The sequence below is a fragment of the Bidens hawaiensis genome, unplaced genomic scaffold, assembly GCF_021521415.1.
Source record: "Bidens hawaiensis isolate Kalapana, Puna unplaced genomic scaffold, B.hawaiensis_p1.1 tig00048921_1, whole genome shotgun sequence".
Classification (NCBI taxonomy): Eukaryota; Viridiplantae; Streptophyta; class Magnoliopsida; order Asterales; family Asteraceae; genus Bidens; species Bidens hawaiensis.
The window spans coordinates 1-23,932 of record NW_027498739.1 but is presented as its reverse complement, the minus strand read 5'-3'; the positions used below and the strand labels follow the sequence as shown (position 1 = coordinate 23,932).

The window sequence follows — 23,932 nt, the reverse complement described above, 5'->3', positions numbered from 1 at the left end:
TTATTATTATTATCCGACGTCGTTTTGTTAACATCATCATACCTTCAAGCTGTTCTCATTTCATTTTATATTTTAAACTTTAATATATATTTTTCTTAATTTTGTTTGGAATTGTGACAGTCGTACGGTCATTTGAAGCAACCAAGGTTTTCTTTTGCTCTTGTTTTTGGTTTTTGTGTGATTTTACTCACATTTTTGTTTTGATCAGAAAATGTATCATAGATTCATAATCTAGGGGTGCATGTACTACTCGATCTCGACTTGTTTTGACTTACAAGAGCAACAGCTCGAGCTTGGCTAGTTTTGACTTCCTTTTTTCTTTTCTAAAGGTCGAGCTCGGTTCCCGAGTTGTTTTTTCAATTGATTTGTTTATTATTATTAATTAATTTTTAATTTATTTATTTTAATTATTTATATATATTATTTTTAACTTCCATACATTTCTGAAAAGAGTATCCTAAAAGAGATAAGCGAGTCGTGCACAGTAACTCAACGACGCCGAATAACGATAACTTTGTTTTCAGTAGGATCGGTTTTGCTATTCAAAGGGGGCAGCGGCACAACTTGTTGCCCGCTTACCAGCCTCTCTATTGTAATTGGGTCATTTTTTGTCTAACATTAAATATTTGGATAATTAAAAAAAAAAAAACCTTTGAAGGTGCTCGTGTAGTACCTTAAAAGAGCCAAAGCTTGACTCAAGTTCGGCCGTGCAGGTGTAAAATTAATACATAGAAGTTCAAAAGAAGTAAAACTTAAAAATGCACAAGGCCGAGGCTTGACGAGCCTAAACAAGCTTTCCATACAAGGCTCAAGCTAGGGCTCGATAGGCTTTGGCTCAGCTCAAGTTCGAAAAGGCTCCGCTTGTTTCAAACTTTTTATCTATTTGTTATTTGAGCTCGAGTAGCTTGCGAGAAGCTTTAGGTTTAGTTGTTTGTTATGTCATAAATGACCTTTAGCTTTAGGTTTGAATGCTTGATATGTTTGTTATATCATAAATTACCTTCAACTTTAGGTTTGATTAATTATTATATGGTATGTTATATGTTTGTTATATCATAAAAATGCCTTCAAACTTTAGGTTTGTTAATGATTATATGGCATGCTATATGTTTGTTATATCATAAATTAGTTTTAGATTTGATTATGTCAGTTATGGTATATTAGTTTAGCATTGTGTTCTTGTGTTGATGGTGATACATTTTATTTAGCAGAATGGGACGGAAGCAAAAGAAAAAGATAAACTTGGACTGGACAACGAAAGAAGCCTCGGCGATGTCCAATCACAGTGCACCTGCAAGGAACTTAAGAAAAACCGACCTTGGTGCGGTTATATTTGGAACGACACATAACACTATCAACGAATGCCTCTCTCGTCAGTTGTTCGGTTAGTTAATCGTTTCCAGTTACTTTTTTCCACATTGTTTTTGATTCTTTATTTAATGTTTTGCTTATGACGAAATTTGATATGCATATGACAGGTTTGCCCGAGGGCCACTTTTCGTACATAAAGAACATCAAACAAGGCCTGGTGTTGTTTCTTTTCAATTACAGTGACCAAAAACTTCATGGCATATTTGAGGCCACGGGTAATGGTCAACTCAACATCGATAAGTATGCATGGGTCAATGATGGAGATGATGCCGGGTACACATGGTATCCTGCGCAGGTATCATTTCCATTGTTACAGAACGATATACGAGTTTAGTTTTATCTCAAATGCATACTAACATTAACATATTATTATGTGGTTTGCATACAAGGTGAAATTTTGTGTTCGAGAGCTGTGTAATCCGATATCCGAACAACAATTTCAGCCTATTATCGCTCCTAATTACTATGATAGCAAGCACTTTTATTTTGAGTTAGACCATGATCAAACCGAGAAGCTGATGTCGTTGTTTAAATCATCACCTTTCAACTTCGGTGTTTCAACGAAATGGAGCAGCCTTTATGCGTTTTTGCCTGAAAATACAAGAAGACATGAATACAACGCTCGTGTACCACTACTGCAGACATTACCCGAGAGCCCGAACCAGACCTCAGAGGCTCCATACGCGTTTAGTTCACAACCTGCTCGAAAGTGGAGCGCTTTATTTAAATCAGAGGAAAGTTTTGAAACATTAAATGATGACCGTTTTGGAGATCAAAGCCAGCTCGTTGCCACTACGACAAATGAAGTTACGAGTGGTTGGGAAGATGGCTCAAGTTACTTGGCGAACACTACTGAATATACGGGCGAGTTTTTGCCTGCAGAGACCTTAGAGGGAAGCCAATGGGGTGATGATACTTACGCAAACGAAGTTGGATGGAATCAACCTTGGGCGTTGGGCATAAACGAAGCAAGCTTTGAAGCGGATGACTCGAATGCTATGCAGGAAAACACTTGGGACGAAAGCCGCATTATGCATACAAAACGAGAAGTTGAAAATGAGTGGACTTTAGATTCGAGTGGTCAAAATAACCCGAAGCTACCTTCGCCACCTCAATCTCTAGAGGACGATGTGGATCTTTTATCTATTGAGACGAGTGACAATGACAGTGAGGAATGTCACGAAGAAGAGAACTCGTTAATACCAAACACAGTTGTAGAGACTGCTGCTAATCAACAAACATTGATGAACAAGGTAAGATAATGATTATGTGTGTATAATGCTTATTGTTCCAGGTTTTTTTTCTTTTTTTTTTTAATTTTAAATATTGTATGGCTGTATGTGAAGTTAACACAAGAAGTTGAAGCGCTGAAGGTATCGCAGCTGAAGCAGATCGTTAAAATCAACTTGCTAGAGCAAGAACTGGTACAATTTCTAATCCTAATATGTTTATCCTTTTTGTTTAATGTTATATTTACATTATCGTGTTTTGAATAAAATGCTTGCAGTGGTTGTGTTAATTTACTTCATCTTGCTTCTTAGGATGCATCAAAACAAGAAGTGTTGCAGCTTCGAAATCGTGTTGGTGTTTTGGAGTCGGGATCACAATCAACTGTGGAGCCTGTTGAAGTGGATGACCAGTCACCGAGTAAATTTCTTGGAAAGTTTACCGAGTCTGTTTTATTTGTTGGAGGACACGACGGTTCTTCGTGGCTGACAAATCTGGATTCCTATCTACCATCAAAGGACACCATGATATCACTTTGTCCGATGAATTTTATAAAAAGTTATGCCTCCGCAACAATTATGAACGGTGAAATTTACCATTTTGGCGGCGAAGGACCGAATACAGGTACTAAATAGCCTTATGTGTTCTTAAACATATTAAATTTTTATACTTAAATCTACTAAAAAAATGTCCTTGCAACTATTTTTTTATGTAGTTGAATCGTTTGACCCGACAAGTAACCAGTGGACCTCAAGACCATCATTATTCTGGAAAAACATAAATGCTGCTGGGGCGTCGGTTATGAACAAATTGTTTGTTGTTGGTGGTGCTAATGGATCTCAGTGTTCTGCTGAGGTGGAATATCTTGACATGAATGCATTGAAGTGGACCCCGTCTCGGTCAATGCAAAACAAGGTACATAAATTTTCAACTTTTTTTTTTAATATCTAAATAATTAGCTAGTCTTTTGCTGTTATGAACTTATGATCATCGGTTATATATGCATGCGTTTACTGTTTTGTAGAGACTTGCTTCAGCTGCAGCGGAACTGAACAATGCTCTGTATGTTAGCGGTGGATACGATGGAGCAGCTTATTCAAGGTAACATATAGTTAGTGATCTAGTATTTATTATGAGATTATTTCACTTAAATTTATTTTACATTTGGTAAGCCATTAAATGGATGATAATCTTTTGTGGACATGCAGTTCTGTTGAAAGATTTGATCCCCGTGAAGAAGTTTGGCGCACAGTTCCAAACATGAATGCTCGGAAGGGCTGCCATTCGATGATTGTGCTAAATGAGAAGCTGTAAGTTCATACACTTGTGCAATATTTACTTATCCAATCACTAGATTTTTTTTACTTTTTTTTTAATACAGTAGCTTGATTTTTTTTTGGGTTCTAATTGTATTATCTTAATAATAGTCTGATATTAATAAAAAAAAGAAAAGATTGCATGCATTTAAAATGCACGTTTTGACACGTTCGATATGTTAACTTTATAGATAAATTATTTTAGTTTACTTGCTAAAGCTAACATCTCTTTAACCAATCTATTCATTAGTACTGCAATGTAAAATATTTCATTATATTTTGGGATGATGGAAATATATTGGTAAAGTTTTCTTCTGAATACATTATACTAAAAATTGATAAATCACTTTATAGATACACTGTTGGCGGGTTCAGTGGAGACAGGTACATAGCGACTGCAGAATATCTAGACACACGAATGGGTGGCTGGGTGGAAGCTGAGCCGATGAACGTGTCTAGAGGCAATTTCGGGTGCTTTGTAGTGGGAGGAAAAATGTATGCAGTTGGTGGACGGGCAGAAAACGAAGTTTTGGACATTGTATAAACTATAAACACAACTTCTCTTAATATTTCGTTTATTTATTAATTTTTTTTAACTAATTCATCAAATTTTTGGCAGGTTGAATGTTACAAGGAGGGAAGTGGTTGGGAGGTTGCAGATGACATGAACGCGATCGGGAAAAGGAGTCATCTCTCGGCGTTTGTGATGTAGTTTTTGCTAGTAGGACTTAACACGGGGTCTGGATTCGCCTTATATGTTTTTTTGTTGAGCAGCGATGATGTTGGCATGCTTGTACATTGATAGAAATAGTATTATCATACTACCCTTGATGTTATTATGCTGATGAAACAATTGTTTTTGAATTGACATATGCAGTAGCATCTGAAAATTAAATGGTTTATGTGTTATTTTGTAAATTTTGTACTTTTGTAGTCTTGATCTGGTTACTATACAAAAGATATGAAACTACTTATCTAATATAACTAAATCTAATTTGGAATGTAAATGAACTGTAGCTCTCGAGCTTGTTTCGTTTAACTTATTTCGACAACTGTGTTTTTAATACACATTTTAAATACTAATTACTTAAGATCTTTAATTGTTATTAGATTGTCCTATAAAATGTTTAATAAATGCATATACATCTTTTAAACCATATTAAGCAATTTTAAAATCATACATTTGTTATTGATGAGCACAATTAAAGTAACTATAGATTAGTTACATACTTGTTGGGAACTAAAACTAAATACGACAACGATTCAAGGAGTAGGGTGCGGTTAACTTCTTCCGAAACAACGATAGTAAATCCAAAATATTAAATACTAAGTTTTACATCCGTATAAGTTATAACAAGAATATTATTCTGAAATTAGTCAATTACCACTTTAAAATTGAAAGTTGAAAGATAAAGCATAAAAAATGCTTTAAAGCATTATTCTTGGCTTTTGCTTGTTTGTTCAAAATGGTGAATGCGTGTGAAACTAATATGGAAGCATCCACCTTTAGATTAATTGTACAATAATTCAGAGGGCCCTTTGCTAGATAACCTAAGAGTGCAACACTTAAATACATTTAACTTATTAACAATGGCTTTATTTTTTAACTTTGTTGTAAAAGTCAGATTCCAAGGTCCTCGGACATCAACCTTGCCGCCTTTTCCCAATCGGCCATCATTACTCGCCAAGGTCCAACTCGGTCAAAAGTCGGAGTACTCGGGATTACTCGGCCTCCATCGTCAACTCGGCCACCAATTTTTTTTTTTTAGTAAAAAACAAAAAATAACAACACAACATGAACTTTTTGAATTATGTTTTTTATATGAATTATGCTTATTTTGATGTGTAAGGCCTCGTTCCCGGTAACCCTACTTTGGTGTTGGATTTACTCATAAACACAGTCCTAAAATCAGAGTTAATTAAAAACTTCACGAAATAATTAAAAACTTCATACATCACATTACAAAACATTCATTCTTGTCTTAACATACAATTGTCTTTTCATAAGTAATCAATTAAAACAGTCGTAACACTTCATCATGGATGCCAGTCTCTTCAGTTCAAGCCATGTGTCCCTCCTCAAGCCAGCTGTCTCAATATATTTGTCAGCGTGCATACTAAAAGTCAGCTACGCTGAGTGAGTTCTAGTTAATCATTTAACATACAATACATTTATATTCTTACTCATACGCATCCGAAGATACGTATTCATACCTTACTTACTCTTACTTCTTTCATACAAACTTTATATACATGCACACGCGCTTACATACTTTCTTTCATAAGGCCTTGTAATTTACCATAGACTATTCAATCTCTACCATCATAGATATTATTAGGGTCTGGTCCCTTCTGTCTCAGATATTATCAGGGTCTGGTCCCTTCTGTCTCAGATATTATCAGGGTCTAGTCCCTTCTGTCTCAGATATTTTTAGGGTCTGGTCCCTTTGTCTCATACCTGTCGCGTCACTCGTTCATACATTCATTTTCATTCATGCATACGTTACATATCTTCTGGTCATGGATATACGTATATGTACATATTCATTCGTATAAACATTCCATAATGACATTCAATACTTAGTCGTACATATAACATACACATATCATACACTTACCATTTAAGTTAAGTGTATTAACAACTATCACAAAGGAGTATGCACACAGCCCCAAAAACATAACGGATAAAGGGACTAGAAACTCACATGAAGTCGGTTTCTCTCGCCGTTAATAGTAATGCCCTTCTTTAGCTGTGCACGGCTAACTGTATAACGCATTACGAGTGTCAAATATCAATTACTACTACTTCTTATATCTAAGTCAATGACACCCTCAACTAACGGGGGTCCGGGGGGCAGCGCCCTTGGTAGCGGGGTCTAGGGGCGGCAGCCCCTAACAGGGTCCAAGGGGCAGCGCCCCTGGCTGGGGTTGAGCTGCCAGGGCAGCTCGGAAAAATTTTATTTTCATTAACAGTCCTTTAACAAAAATGCATCAGAAAATGAATTTTATAAAATTTCGCATGGAAAAATTTCGCTTCGCATGGGACTGTTTCGCTTCGCATGGAAGCGTTTCGCTTCGCATGAAACTGTTTCGCTTCGCATGAAACTGTTTCGCTTCGCTTGAAGCTGTGCGATGCGAAATTACCTTTTTCGCTTCGCATGGCTTATGCGATGCGAAATTCTTCTTTTCTTCGTTCTTACTATTTTAAAGTCATCTTCCGACGCATTCTGACCCCATGCACCTGATCCTGAACCCATATTTCTCATAGTCCAAGGTCACCTTTTCATCTTAAGTGTACCCAAGAGGTTATAACTTTAACAAGTTTATATTTTTCTTACATTTTACAACCCGATCTATCATTATCTCTGTTTGCATGACGATTCTAACCATAAAACATAACCATTAAACCGAAACCTACCTTTGCTTTGGGTTCGAGTTCAGATCCGGACAATACGTAGATCTGGACGATGATTCTTGTTATTTGATGATATCTACACACGAGATTCTTCCTCTTTTTACACGGATTTGGATCCGGAATGTAGAAAGAAAGTATGTGTGTGTGTTCTTGAGTGTGTGTGTGTGTGTGGGGTGAAAGGTAACAAAGTGGTGAAAAGGTGGAGTGGTTAGGCTTATATAGGGGGCCATGGGCCCCACAACCCACTCACAATTCCAAATCCAAATATTATCCAAACACTTAACACACGATTAACTTAACGACACACAGTTAAATAACAAAACTTTCCGTCATTTATTATTTAACAAAAAGTTGGATGTTACATGATGTGAATTGTGATTGTCTTAACATATATATAATATCCAATAATTATTTTATGTTATATTTATCATGTCCGAGTACTTCCTGCAAGGGGGTCGGCCGCCTAGGGACCGCCTAGCGAGTTTTACAACACTGCTTTTTAGCAATGCAAGCCATGTCACTTACCTAGGATTAACCTTAATAACATGCATGCTAGCGATGGCCTTAGAATGTTGTTCGCAAGTGTTGCTAATTTTCGGTGTTCGGTTGTTTATTAAGTATAGTTTTTGGTTTAACTCGGGTCAGACTGTTGAAAACTCGAAACCTAACACTTCAAATCAAGAAACCAATAGGCTTGTAACATATTGATGGTTCATAACCTGCATGACTAATTTCATAATATACAAATCACAATCTATTTCTAACAAGAAACTAAGGATAACTTATTTTATTGTTACATCAATTACTCTCTGCAGATGTATACCTCTAAAGCCAATGATCTCAAATGAGCATTACATTTATGGGTCCAAAGAGTTAATAAAATTACTGAAATGTCTAAAGCTAAAATACAAAAAGAAGGTATTTTGTAAAATTGCTCACAAAAACTATGTCATAAGTAGAACCAAGTGTACATAAAAAGGTACAAGTATATCTAACCCATAACACTGTTCACAAAAACTAAGAGCTTTTTGCAGCATATCCACTTGTTTCGCTTGCAACCGTTTCCCACACACTCGCCATCTTCTCTGCATATCCCGCCTGTAATCAAAAACACAATGTAGAGATCACAATAACCTATTCGCTCAATTAAACACGGACAAATTAAATTGTAACGTATTATTTGTGAAGACGAGAAAAATGTACCTGGTTAACGACAAAGCCTTTCAACATGCTAAAAAAATCATCATGTCTTTCTTTGTCCAATCTCTCAAGCTCACTCTTATTATTCTCCTGCATAACCATTCTTTGTTATATATTTCTCAAACATGTCACAAAAAAACAGCACTAGACAATAATAAAAAATAGGGTTTTTACATGCATCCCCTCCCTAACTTCCCTTATTATATATTTCCCCAGTGTTAAACATTTAATTACATATTTCCCCTTTTAGTATGCAATTACCCTTTTACCCTTTTCAACTAACAATAACTTGATGAAAAAAATCAGTTTAACATAATTCAATACCATATATTACACCAACTTTGCACAATATTAGAAAAAGATCCAATAGAAATCTTAAAAGTTGAGTTTAAGTAAAATGAGAACGTAAATTATCAAAACGGTTATATTGCTATTTTTGTATAAACTAACCGAAACTATATTATTACTTCTTCTGCTAAGTAAAAGTTACAAAATTAGTCTCACTTGGAACATTTGACTTTGTGATTGGTTTGGATATAGATTGTTCAAATTATACATTTTTATTGAGTATTTATATTAAAATAGCTAACAGCAATATATGTTTATATTAATATTCATTGTTATTATAATAAAATAAGGGATTGAACCTATGCTGGAATTATTGAACCTATAAACTAGGAAAACATATTTTTTTATATTTGTTAACGATTAAAAAAATCGACTCCAATTGAATCATTAGCTTCGATATGTCCATCTTAATACCGACCTGGTTTGGGTTTAAATTGGGGATATATGTAAATAGTTCTTTAATTAATTCATTAAGGGTAAAATAGTCATTTAATTAGTTAATTTTAATGAAATGGGGGGATATGTAATATATGTGGTTTAAGTTAATTTTAATGAAATGGGGGGATATGCAATATATGTGGTTTAAGGAGGGGAAATATGTAATTGATTTTTAAGGGATGGGTAAATATGTAATAAGCGAACTTAGGTAGGGGATATAGGTAATTGCCCCTAAAAAGATCTATAATTATTGAAATTAACGGCTATAGAAACAAAATCGTGTTACCTTAATGCGTTCATATTCTCTAACTGCACAGTTTTTAGCTTCTTCTGTAACTCTCATTGTTTCTTTCAACTCCTCAATTTTCCTTACTCTTGATCTGTCACCACCAAATATCTTCGATGCAGCCGCTTCAAGCTTCTCAATTCTAGAATTCAAATTTGCCAGCTCAGATAGAAGAGTCTGTACAGTCAACAAAGCATTTGACCGATCTGCATACGCATTGTTCATAGCTAATATCACTCCTAGGTATTCATGTAGCTTATCCTGCAATAATACAACAACTCAAGCTTTCAACTTAACTGAATCTAAATTCTAAAATTCTAAACACTATCTTCTACAAAGTGTCAAGAAGATACCAGATGTCTGACGGTTTGTGCATTCAACTCGCGAAACAATCTGCTGGCCTTAACAGCAGAAGTAGCCACATTTTTCATATCCGCAGCTCTCACTTTCTGAGAGTTGAAAACAGCTTCTTCTGTTTCAAATTTAGTAAGTTTTACATATGTCAATCCCAATTGCCCCAAGGTCTCACCCATATCTTGCTGCGCTTTAACAAACGCTTCCGCCTGCAAATTCAAACATTACATTTAAATACATATCATTACACACTATATAACTTATAAGCATCAAAACTAGAGTAATTATAATCGCTCTACTTCATATTTGTATTGTAACTACTCTAGTTATATGTACGGATTGTACGCGTCGTTAAGCATATTATAAGCATCAAACAATATACCTGCTGTGATACATTGGTTAATTCCAGCTCAAAATCCTGCATCTTCTTCCTCTTCTCCAAAAACTCCTTATCCTCTTCCAAAACGGGCGGCTTCGTCCCGCCCCAATCATTAACAACCGACTGCCTCAACTCCTTAAACATCCTCAACAAATCCCTCCCACCTTTCGCCGGCTGCGCCACATCACTCGGATCCACAGCCGCACACACCACCGACTCCCCAAACAACTGCTTCGGCAGCCTCGCCGCGCCATCAAGCATCCGCGACGCCACATCCGTCGTCCTCATCAACGGCAGCTTCCCCTGCACCTGCAAAAACAACCTCAACTCCTCACTCTTCCGTATCACCGGGTGCGCCGCAAGCTTCCGCAAATACTTCTCCAACGCCACTCGCCTCTGCTCCACAAACTCCTGCTTCTGCATCACCTGACTCTCCACCACACTCTTATCCGGCCGCAACGGAATAAAATATCCTCTATGCGAATCAGCCAACCGGTCCGACAACGTCACAACGTCTCGAAACCGTCTCCGAACCCTAAACTCGGTTCCACTATATTCAACTATATTCGTCCACGTAGTTATCAAATACGTCACATACGTGTTACCACCAGGCACCAGCGAGTTCACCGGATCCTGTTCCTTCACCGGATCCGTGACGGAGATTTTTAAGTAATCGTATGACGTGGCACCGGCGCCGTTAATATGCTTGCCGTCGAACGATCCGAACACCGCGTCGGCGTACGACGGCGGTTCTAAAACCGAATTGAACGAGCTAAGGTTTTGGTTAGGTGACGATGACGTCAGCAACGGATCGGTGTCGTCAGTTGTCGGTATTTCGGCAAACGGTAAGGAGGAGGATGAGAGCGGATGGTTAACGGAACCGTTAACGGTTCCGTTAACGGCGCCGTTAGATCTGGATGACGGAGAGTGATTGTTGCCGTTATTGTTGTTATCGTCGTCGTTAAGAGCTAGAGACTCCATGTCTGTTTTGGATAGGTGTAAGTCGGAGTCTTCAAGGCTTTGATTCTCGAATTCCATCATTGATTTATTATTGTTATTATTATTATTAACTGTGATAGTCTTCAATTGATACGGTTGAGTTTGACGGCGGTGGTGATGGTTTCCGGAGTTTACTTACACGGTACAGTTTTTAGATGAGATTTTTTTCAGTATTTGTTTCTTATATTTTATTTTAATTAATTGAATTAATAAAAATAAGATAAAAATGAAATGAAGTTAAAATTTTGGTTAAAGGTACGTGTGTGGCCAAGTGGATTAATCTTGGTGGGACCAGTTATCCTGCGTTTTACACGTGACAACTAAAATGGACCTTGTTAAAGTATACAAAATGAGTAGATACAAAAATAATACCCTTATCGGTCGCATCACCGGTAAATTCACCCGTTGTTGTTTGCGCCTGTTGAATTCATTTATTTGCGAGTCAACCCGTCAATTTTCTTTCTTTAGCCCAAGCGAATATGTTCACGGCGAAGGTGGTGTGGTGTTCGTGGCCGACGTGGCTTGCGCCGCTCGCTTGCCACAACATATAGTCTGATTGATTTTCTTTGTGCCTTACGAAGTTCCAAATCTCAAGAAATGTAATTTTTTTAGTTGGTAAACATACTTTACTTCTAAATTCATCTAACATATCTAACTAATTGTTTGAATGGTCGATCTTTAACGAAAAGAATATCGATTATATACATGAAAACCAACGTGTATTGGGCAAAATGCCCTTTGGTCTAAAAATTAAAAAGTGATAATGAAAATAATAATGATAAAATTAATTACAAACACGACTCTTAAAGTGATGTTAAGTCAAGTTGTTTATAAGCTATGTTAAATGAGGTTGAACCCGATCTTAAGATAAAATGGAGGCATTAAATTTCATCTAATGTTGTTTCTTTATGTTTAACTTTGTCTACTGACTTTGTATTAATTGTCACTTATTTCAGAAAAAGTATGAAGTCAAATACGTGAGATTTGTTTTAAATCTCTAAAGCACACTGCTTGTAGACATGTTCAAAACAAGTTATATCCTATACCGACTGGGTTAAAAACTGGCCAGAGTTTATCAACGCATGGTCAAAACCGGTTTGAGGGAAAGAGATTGCAAACCGGTATACAAACCGGTGGGTTGGGTCAGGTCCTAACTGGTCTGAGCGAAACCGGTGTTTTGGTGTAGCGGGTTGGTTATAAACCGGGTTGACGAGCCCAAACCAGTTTTTCAACACCTGTATCTACTTGTTTGGACTTTGAAGAACTAAACGTCTAGACCCAAATAGGGTCGTCCAAACCGCTCGACGCTCGAACTCGCTCGCCGCTCGCTCGTAATTTGCTCGGAAAATGCTCGCTCGTTTTTTCGCTCGATTGTAAACGAGCCGCTCTGCTCGGTTCGGTTTGTAAACGAGCCAAGCAACGAGCAAAGGTCTGCTCGGTTCGGTTCGGCTCGAATATTTTTAATTTATGTTATATATAATTATATATGAACAAATATATAAATATATAGACAAAACACATAAAATATAAGTATACAATTTTTTAAACTCTTTTAAATTTTTCCTATTCCGTCAGTTTTATTAGTTCGATTCAAGTTTTCAGAATACTAAAAGTTTGTTTACATGTTCATTATATCTCATTTCTAACTTTTTTCTTCTAAAAATTTACAACCTATAATACGTTTGTCTGAAAACTACTAATTTGTTTACAAAATATATTATTTACAGCCTTCAAAATTGTTTCTTATTGAAAAATTTAAAGTGAAAAATAAATAAAAAAATGCTCGAAATCGCTCGATGTTCGATCGAAAAATGCTCGGTTCGATTTTGGCTCGTTTCGTTTTTCGCTCGGTTCGAATTTCAGCCGTTCAGTTCGGTTCGATTGTAAACAAGCCAAGCAACGAGCAAGCCTTCGCTCGGTTCGGCTCGGCTCGTGAACTAGAGGTGTACAAAACTGGTTTTAAACCCAAACCGAACCGGTTTATAAACTGAACCGGTTTGGTCAATGGCTGGTCAAAACCGGTTTGACTCAAACCGGTTTAGACACAAGATAGGCCGACCTGGTCACGTCGGTTCGGTTTGGTTCGGTTTATAAACCGGTTTAACCGGTTTTAAACCGGTTTTAACCAGTTTTAGCCAGTTTTAAACCAGTTTTTTTCAAACCGGTTCGGTTTTAAAACCGGTTTGGTAGATCTTAAGGGGAACCGGTCCTGAAACTGACGGTTTGGGTCGGGTTGGAAACCGGTTTGGGTGAAACCGGTTTTAAACCCAAACCGGTTCGGTTTGCCTAAAACCGGTCCCTAACCGGTTTTTTTTTTACACCTCTATCGTGAACAGCCCTATACCCAAAGTAATTACAACAGAAAATGAATCACAGGGAGAAATAGGCCGGCCCCCTATATCAGGACCCAGGAGCAGGCCTCTTAATATCTTCAACTTCAGCCTAATAGTTAAGTTTTAAACCCAGATAGCTGGACCTAGGCCCTTTAATATCTAGCCCAAGTAATAAATTGAACTACTGAAAGCCCTGATTGGCTGAATGTAACAATGTCCAGCCCAACTAATGGATCACAAATCTCTGATGCAAGATTAGAGGTGTACAAAACCGGTTTTAAACCCAAACCGAACCGGTTTGGTCAACGGCTGGTCAAAACCGGTTTGACTCAAGCCGGTTCGGTTTATAAACCGGTTTAGAAGCAAGATATGCCGGCCTAGTCCAGGTCGGTTCGGTTCGGTTTAGACCGGTTTTTCTCAAACCGGTTCGGTTTTAAAACTGGTTTGGTTGTTCAAAAGGGGAACCGGTACTAAAACCAGCAGTTTGGTCGGTTCATGAACCGGTTTGGGTGAAACCAGTTTTCTTATCAAACCGGTTCGGATCGCTTTGCCATGAACTGGTCCCAAACCGGTTTTTTTTTCACATCTATGTAAGATACAAGTATAGGTGCATGTTTGTTTTCCTTTTTTTCCAAATTGGTTTTGATTTTGCTCAGAAAAAAAGATCAAAACTGACTCTTGTAAAGTGGAACACCTTAGCCTATTGGAATCAGTTAGGACTGATTCAAAATCGGTATGCGTTGGAACCGGTTTCTAAACCGGCTTTAATTAAAAATTTTGTGTTTTTTTCTTAAATATACGTAATTATTTTTAAAACGTATAACAAAAACAGAAAAAAGGTAAGTTTCTTTACAACACAACTTATGAGCAAGGCAGCTTATTTACATCATAAGCCAACAAAAAATGAAAATCCTAAAATGTTTCTATGGGTTTCATCTTAGATTATGAAAGCTTCTCAACAAATTAAGACGTGACTAAATTAAACAATCCTAAAAAGACTTATAAAACACTTCACTTGGTGTTAATACTATTCTCTTTTTGACTAATCTGTAAACTTTATATTGGTGTGGCCAAGTCTAGATCATTTCAGTTAATAAATCTAATCAAGTTTTAGGTTAAATAAAGTGCAACAAACTTGTTAATTTCTATAGGAGGGGTAAATAATAACTTCGAGATTGTAACAAAACTTTTGTGATATGCATTATATTATTAAAGATAAAAATTATAAAAGTTGGTTTTGATAAGGGTTCAGTCCATTTCGTTTATTTCGGTTACCGGTTATCTATACACAAAACAATAACCAAACAACTAAATCAAATAAACTCACAATTAGCATTAACTTAATCACAAAGTAACATAACTAAAAAATCATGAAAGTAACAAAAGAAAAGGAAGAACTAGTGGATAGCTATTTGAACAAATTTTTTTTTTATTCTTTAAAGAAGGTTAAAAAAACTCAAATTAAGACATTTAAAGCACACATAGTAAAAATATGTGTTATGTAAAAGCTAAACATACACAGATATTGTATGAAGTAAGTTTTTCTCTCTCTTATATGTTGGTGACTAATCAAAGTTTGTTGGGGACTATTCACTAGGTCACTCTTGTGCTCCTTACCATACATACAAATAAGCTTTATTTTTTTAAACTCACGGGACCTCGTAAATACCCATTCTAATCACTGAGACAAATATAACACACTTAGTGTTGTCTAGGCTTTTAAGTTTGTTAAATGAAAGAATAAGAGCTCGATTCTTGGGTCGTCGACACTTTTAACTCAGAGAAGAGAAGCCGAGAACTAAAGAAGATGTAAGTGTTAGGTAAATATTAATACGAAAGTTAATATTGGGGCGTTGACTTAACGTATCTTATTTAACTTATTTTATTATCAAAGATGACTACACTAAAATGCCTTTTCTTTTTCAACTTAGTTTTTGTGTTTTGATATGAATTAAAAACTAGCTTTGTTTAGATGCTACGCAATTGAAATTGTCAATTAAAAGACACTTTACATTGATTTCATGTCACTATGTTTTACTTTCCTCATGTCAATGCCTTTCATCTCTAGTAGCCCAACAAATACTTTGAAAACTTTTTTTCATGACAATGCTTTTCATTTATGGTGGTTTACTTGTTTTACATTATTATATTTCTACTAACTTTTAATTAAATATAAAGTTTGATACACTTTTCATGTCTTCAGGATTCTTATTTTCCATGAAAAATATAAACCGACGGACTCTCGATCATGAAAATGTAGTGGCGGATCCGATTTTTTTAACTAGTTCGTTGTTTTTAGATGCCCTAAGAATGTACATACATGAAGATTGAAAATATGATGATGTGTGTAGCATCAAATAATAATAATCACACTACAAAATGAATTAGAGTAATTATTATTATTATTACGCTATTTCAAAGTTATAGCATAACAATAATTACTATGGTGCTTTTTACACTTCACACAATAAAAGTTGTTTCTACTGTAATCCACTTATACACACGCGAGAGAGATCGATGCAGAGACAAAGGGTGTCGCGGTAGTAAACGTTTGTTTTGTCTTGCAGATATCTCATGTCTTAATCCAGCTTTCGTTGGTTTTCTATCTTTAACCCACTATAGCTCATATGCTTAACGCAAGTTGCGCTTTACGTGATCTCATTGACTCTTTGACAGCGTGCTACGAGTTTTTCTGATAAATGATTAACAGAAGAAGCAAAATTTTAGAAAAGAATCTAAAAATACACCCTATGCACAAACCAAATAAAAAATTATTTCTTCAATTACTTTTTGCATTTGTTATAGAAAAAAATACTAGGAAGAGATGGGCGACCTACCAAATCATAACGAAACTATCACTTTCACTTGGAGCATCACTAACCAACTATTTGTTGTTCTAACACCTAACTAATTGTGACTTTTGCCACGTCATGTCCTCTTTTATATCACGAATAATATTACTTTTTAGGCGTTTTTCTCGTTTGTTAAATAGTAATAAATGATTTCGATGGACACCATCGACATATTTTATTTAAGTGTTACAATTTAAATATAAGCGTACCTTTCTTAGCGTGAATGAAAATTAGTGTCTACGCAAATATAGTTTGGTCACATGATTAAGCTAAAAGCAATGGCTATAATAGTCACGTTCCAAAGTTCGTTTTGTTAACTTAAACATATGCATAAACGGGGGGGGGGGGGGGGGGGGGGGTTCTATGTAGCGTGTTGTTTGTTGATTCAATACGAGAAATTTGGTTATCTTGGAAAACACTTTCAACCGGTCCCACGATTATGAGACACTTGAATTGGGGTCCAATAGTTAATTAGTTATTATTGTGTCATCGAATCTATAGTATGTTGATGTTGGGTATGGACGCGAAGAGCGGGTCATTGTTGGTTGCAACCAACAATATTGTGTCTTTTTAGGTGACAATGTAGAACCCACTTTTAACAAGCCGCTAAATCTCTTTTCAAGGGACTGAAATATATATACATATATTATGTTGTTAGTGATTTTTATAACTAAATGTAATAACCATCATACTGCATTTGAGTTTAGGAACGACTTTAACAATCAATATCTAAGCTATTATAACATTTCAATAGAGTTTTATTCCATTATAATGTGTGTTATGGCTTAATTAGGTGATGTGCTATGGGATAACCAGCAAAAACTAGTTATTGTGTTATGTCACTGTCATGTAGGATAATTAGTCATTTGTTACTTTAAGTGTTTTGGGATAACTAGCCACTACCCAATTAAAATAAAAATTAAAAAAATTAAATAAACAAAAGAAAGTGATAAAGTGTGGTGAGATGGATTTTTTTATTAGTCCACACAATTAATTCCTTGGTTGTTAGTTGGGTGATCCCCACTCTTTGAGCCATTTCAGGTTGATTTGGTTGGCGCAGTTTAATGAGCAAAAAGTTGGTGAGGTGGCCATATAGTGCCTATGACGCCAAGGCACAATAGGCAGTTTTAGCATATGCTAGTTATAGTGTCACGTCACCGTTACGTATACAATGAGGCAATAACTAGATCACCCTTTATTTAAGGGTTTTGTTTTAAGTACCTTTAACTTCCCACTATCCCAATAATTTTTAAACCATGTAAAAATTAAAACATAACAAAAATAAAAAGAAAGAAAATGGTAAACTCAAGCGAGGTGGATTTTTTTATTGGTCCAAACTAAGGGTGGCAAATATGACCCGTTGGGTTGAATGAGTTGTAATAAAATGTATATAATGGGTCAGAATGAGTCAAACTAAAAAAAATGATTGTAACGGGTCAAAACGGGTTGACATTTCTTGAGTTTTTTTTAATGGAGCGAGAAAAACAGAGGAAACTTTTTAGTTTTTTAGTTTTTTATTTATATTTCGAGTTATAATTTTTAATTTTTTTTGAATTTTTTAATGAGGGATTTTTGAAATGAGTCAAAATGGGTTGAGATTTCAGAAACCCACCATTAAAAAATTCAGAAAAAAATAAAAATCATAACTCGAAATAGAAATCAAAAACTAAAAAGGTAAAAAAAAAAACTAAAAAGTTTCCTCCGTTTTTCTCGTTCCATTTAAAAAAAACCTCAAGAGGTGTCAAACCCGTTTTGACCCGTTTCAGTCATTTTCTTTTTTTTTTAGTTTGACTAATTCTGATCCATTATATACATTTTATTACAACCTATTCAACATGATGGGTTACATTTGCCACCCCTAGTCCAAACAATTAATGCATTGACCAAAGTGGAGTTGCTAAGACATTGGGAGCGTTATGGGGATGGCGAGATGCTCCTTGGTGCCGGCCGATGTTTATGATAGCGGGGTGTTTGGGGCGCCATCAGGCCCGTGTGGCTATGATGGCTCCGTGATAACTATCCACCACGGATAGCCCAAGTAAAAAAAAAACAAAAGTTCCTTTTTATGGTTATTTGTTTTAATAAATGTTATGGTTATCTATTTATTTATTTATTTATTTATTTATTTTTGTCATCTAACACGATGCAATATAACACACTTAACAACATATATATTGTTAAGAGAAAAGTGGTTTATTGTGACGCTAGAATTCTTGAAGTGTCATCTTAGTAGGATCATACAGGCTGTTGTAATATGTAATAACAACGGTTGGATTGATAACAAGCTTAATATTTCATTTGGTTGACTTGGTTGTTGATAGGGACGCTTAACTCGATAATAGGCTGTACTCATGACGGCATTCCTATGTTGGCCCAAACTTATGAAGAAATATCAGGTAGCAGAGACACTCGGAAGGTCGCCCAAACTAATTTTGACACTTTTGTAGTGTCGCAGCTAGCTTATCAGCGACACTGCTCAGGTTTATTGTTTTTGTTTGTGTTAGTCTAGTTGTCGAAATCATTGTAATAGGTATCGTGTTAGACTCGTTTTTCTGATTGTAATAAATTATCATAGTAAGGACTAAATCATTGTATCTTTGGCTTTCATCTTAATCGAGACCTATTAAATCATGTTTGTTAGTTGAATCGTTTGGAGTTTACCAGTTTTTATCATTTTTCTCAATCTTAGATCTTGTTTACCACATCTATTGCTAATTCAAAGATATGAATTGTTAAGTTATAAACAAATTCTTAGATGAAAATAAACATCACTATTATTGTATCACATTCATGACTAATAATCTAATATGAATATCAAGTTCAGATAATATTTAACATTATTATTATTATTGTTATGACAAATGTAGTCTTAAGTTTCTAGATAATATTTACTTTGACATCAAGTAATGGATTTGGTAGAAGCAACTGCTACAGCATAAAAGTCATGAACCGGAAGGGAAATTGGCAAACACATGAAACTGGAACTGGAATCACCAAATACCTGTTAAGATTCCACGCAATATCTTATCTCCCAGATGATGTCATTCATTTAACTTTCACCCCTAGGTCAAACGTGCTCTTTACAAAAGATATATTGGTGATATTCCATTTTTAATTGTCGGAAATAAGTCTATTAACATAAGTTTCGAGACTAAAGTTAAAATGTAAAGAGAGATAAAAATAAGAAGTGTGAGAAGGTTTGTAGTCACATAAAAAACACCTAAAAAGTAAAAAAAAAAAAAATCATAACTCAATCTATCTACTGTAATAAAAGACTACCGTTTTTGTCACTTATCAATCTCATAGTACTCCTTACATTTTTTTCAATCAATTTTAATATATGGCCTTTATCTTTTAAGTCATTTCAATACATGAATTCAATATTTTTATTAAATGTAAATCATAACCGATTCATTTACGAACATTAATGGTGAAATAAGAAAATATAAAAATTGAAGTTGCAAGTCTGTTATAATTAAATTTTAAAGTCACGGGTAATTTCAAATAAGTAAAATAAAAGTGCATCATTGTCCAAAAATTTGGACTTGTATGGTAAACTACAAATTTTTTTAAACTGGGTTCGAGCAGCAGTGCTTAATTTTTTTTATATAAAATTGGTTTCAAATTTGGATTTACATAAAATTGCCTGTACACTCCTCTACCGGTAGATACGCCAAGGCGAAACTAAGGCAAAGCAAAACTAAGGCTAAGGCAAACGAAAGTGTAAAATATATGCGAAGTGTAGGAAACGTAAATCCTACCCGCTCCTCCTGAGAGAGAGATTTAAGTTTATCTAATCCTGCCTAATCCGATCATCCAATATTATTTGCTTTGGTACGATGAACAACATAAATAAAGTATCAAGACACAATATTGAGGTTGTCTCAAACTTCACAACATGATTGTTAAAATTTTATTAAAATTTGAAAAGGTGACTAACCATATATTATATCAGAACCAGTTGAATAATATTAGAAGCTCAATGGGCATATCTGCTGCTGGCTATTCATCTATGAGGGATAAATGGATAAATCAGTTTGTTATTTAACAAACCAGAAAATAATGCATAAACATAAACGTGACAATAAAGAGGTAAAGTTAATTTCAAATGAATTTATCTCAAGAACCACATATTAAAGGACTATAGAAACAAATTTAGTACTACTGAAGTACCCTAACCAGACCAAAAGTACAACTGAAGTAGTACACCTAACCATAACAGAAGTGCATGCATGAACAAAAGGTAGTTTTAAGAAAGTCAACACATTATGCAATTCAACGGTTTCCTTAAACTAACGGTCCTACTATGGACACCCAGTCTGGACACCCCTCTATACGTCTCGTATAAGACTATATTGGGGTACGTGGGACCTTATACTGGACGTATTGATGGGTTTTTAGCAAAATGGGGCGGTGCCTCTAGAATTCCCCAAAATAAATAACATAAAGCTACATAATTATCCATAATACTTTTTAATTGTTTTACACAGTATGTTTTTTCTTTTTTTCAAACGACAACTTTTATTAAACAAGTCAAACTAGCAAAAAGCTAAGGCCAACATCAATAAAAGGAAACAGTTAAAAAGAAAAATTACACCATTCTCTCTAAGATAAGTTTTTAAACGACAACATGGTATGTGAGACTGTGAGCATTAGTGTTGTACTGCTGTTGTCTTCTTTTTGTACACATACAGATTATGTTTATTTATTTTTCTCATGTCGCCGCTGCTTTGGCCTTAGATCTGTTGCCACTGTTAATTAATCTCATATTTCATACTATTATCAATTTATCATCATCATTAAACCAGTACATTGCCTAAATTAATAAGCATATAACAACTTAAGTTTTACATTAGTCGAATCGTATCACTCTTCCGATCAAAAGCCCTACAATATTGGTTTGAAACTCGGAAAAAAAACTTAACGGCGTTAAGTGTTTTTTAACGGAGATCCAATAAGATATAAATAGTTGAAAATTGGGACCGCTGGTAGTTATATTTAAAATTGAGATTATTGTTAACCAATACATGAAAATTTGGATTATTTATTTTAAATTTGCTATAATGAAGTCCCAATTCAGTTTTCCTCAAATAAAATTCCAATTCCAATACATGTGATATTATTATATATTATAATTTTCAACTTCTATACAAGACACGAAACCACAATTTTATTAACTTATTAAATTGTGCCGCAAAATGCCACTAATAGGCAGCCACACATTTGTGACCAGTGGATCAAAACGTCGTGGCCCATCCACGTATCAAACACTTGGAAGGGTCGGCCCATACTTAATTGATCCGGGCTTCCAGCTAGAGGTGCACAAATCGGTTAACCGATTAACCATTAACCGTTAATTTTTTCTAGAAATAACCGGTTTGACCGGTTAATCGGGTCGGGTACTAACCGGTCTTAATAAAATAATTTTAGAAAAAAACGGTTCACCAGGTGGCGAATTAATAACCGGTTAAAAACCGGTTTTTAATAAAATAATTTAAAAAAATAGGTTAACCGGTTTCAAAATCAATAATATAAACCGGTTTCTAACCGGCGGCTAGTATCGATCATAAACCGACTAGTACTAGACTGGTTACTAACCGGTTACAATTTCGGGTAGGATCCGGTTATAAACCGGTTAAACAGGTTCTGTGTGCACGTGTGCTCCTATACTTCCAGCTAGCTAGAGAGAGGTGCGCACAGTTTTTTTTTTCCTCAAAGCGGTCTGGATATGAACCGAATGTAAAGTAAAACAAAAAGCCAAAAACCGATTTAGATTGAATCTGGCTTTAAAAAGTCAAAGAACCGGGTTTGACTAGTTCAGGTTGGGTTTGGCTGGGTTAGAATCGGTTCAACGTATAGGGTTACGACTTGATTTTAACATTATGATTTGGGTCGGTTCCTATCAATACGGTTCTGGTTTTGAAACCCGTTTATCTTGGCATATCTCTCCTTCCAGTCTATAGGAAAATGATATTTTGGGAAATGATAATTAGAGAACTTAATAGGAGTGAATGAAACGGAACAGAGAATATAATGAGCAAACTAGCTTTAAAAGTTTATTGTAAACCAATCTTAAAAAAATAGAAAAAAAGAAAAAAAAGGGTTTGTTAGAGAACAAAAACATTAATTTTGCAACCAACAAAAAAAAAAAAGAATACCACTTATTTTAACATACAAATCAAATATTATTGAGTTAACACGTAATATATATTTTGTTATCCTTTAGAGCACCCATATCCGAGGTCCAAATCTAGTTAGCGCTACACAAACCCAAGCCAAAAGCATTCTTACGTTGTGGAGTCTCGTCCGGGAAGCCACGATTTGTGGCTGCAAACTGCAGTGCAGATGACTTGGGTGTGTCCTATGATCTCTCGCTCTCTCACATCACATATATACATACATATATATATATATATGTAACTTTAATAATTTTTTATTGGTTTGTGAAGGTTTAATGTGGTGAATGAAAATTGGTTTTTTTTTATAATAGTTTGAAATTTGATGTAACGTTGATATGATCACGGTTTGTGAAGGACCATGGTCGTTGGTGATCTTAAGAAAGTTACTATAGTCTTACATACTAAAATCTAAATATTTGCCAACATCATATATGATACCAGTAAGGTTTTAAGAGTTGTATATTCAAAACCCGATAATATATATTATTATTCAAAAAGTGACGCATGTAAATTAAATTTTTTGTTCACTTAAGAAACAAAGTAATCAACTGTAAGCAATACAACGGGCACAGTATTTAAAAAGGTAGAGCGTGGGACGTTCTCAATCACACGATAATATATATTTAGTATGACATTATATGTACTTCTTTTTGTTTTGTGTGACGTGAATGCAAGATGGAACAAAATACAGAAACGAGACAAACAAAATTGAAAGAAAAAAGAAGAAAATATTTATAGTTATTAATGTTTAAGAAAAGATCGATATTAATACATTTTCCAAATAGAAAATATAGTTCATGTTTTACAAAACTTTTTATATAGGGTTTGTCTTTTGTGTAGCTATCAAGATTTAAGCCTACACCTCTTATATAAATAGTAAAAAAATGTAATATTGTTACATGTTTACAAATTCTTGAAATTCATTTAATTTCTTATTATATTCATAAACAGTTTTCTCATTATTTCATTTGTATAATTTGTCTCGATCTGAAGAAAAAATATATTGCTTCAAATTTGAAATATAACTAATTAGCATGCAGCATATATAAAACTTTCGTTTGTAGATCGTGTTTTATTGAGTTCCTTTATTTGCTAGTTTTATGCAATATTCTTAAATACTTTTAGAAACTAATTATACATCATTCACCTTTTTAATCCAATTTCACTAGCGAATTGGTAAAATGGTAGGTTTAATGAGAAGTCCGGTTACATACTTACATGTATTAATTGAATAC

At 34.9% G+C, this 23,932-nt stretch overlaps 1 protein-coding gene across 1 annotated transcript; it reads right to left on the bottom strand.

Annotated features, from left to right (window-relative positions):
• Positions 1-8,270: 8,270 nt before the first annotated feature.
• Positions 8,271-11,375, bottom strand: LOC143597710 (sorting nexin 2B-like). The gene is made up of 5 exons (XM_077076132.1): positions 10,338-11,375; positions 9,955-10,164; positions 9,602-9,862; positions 8,533-8,619; positions 8,271-8,427 (listed from the first exon to the last, which is right to left on the bottom strand). The coding sequence occupies exons 1-5, from the start codon at positions 11,373-11,375 to the stop codon at positions 8,347-8,349; spliced, it is 1,677 nt and encodes a 558-aa protein (XP_076932247.1). The 3' UTR covers positions 8,271-8,346.
• Between the last annotated feature and the right edge of the window lie 12,557 nt (positions 11,376-23,932).

Excerpts from the sequence above, each read along its gene's own strand:
- LOC143597710 (XM_077076132.1), bottom strand. The coding sequence starts at position 11,375 with ATGATGGAATTCGAGAATCAAAGCCTTGAAGACTCCGACTTACACCTA. Across the intron at positions 9,863-9,954 it reads CACAAACCGTCAGACATCTG|GATAAGCTACATGAATACCT; the intron begins GTATCTTCTTGA and ends GTATTATTGCAG. Across the intron at positions 8,428-8,532 it reads AAGGCTTTGTCGTTAACCAG|GCGGGATATGCAGAGAAGAT; the intron begins GTACATTTTTCT and ends TTTTGATTACAG.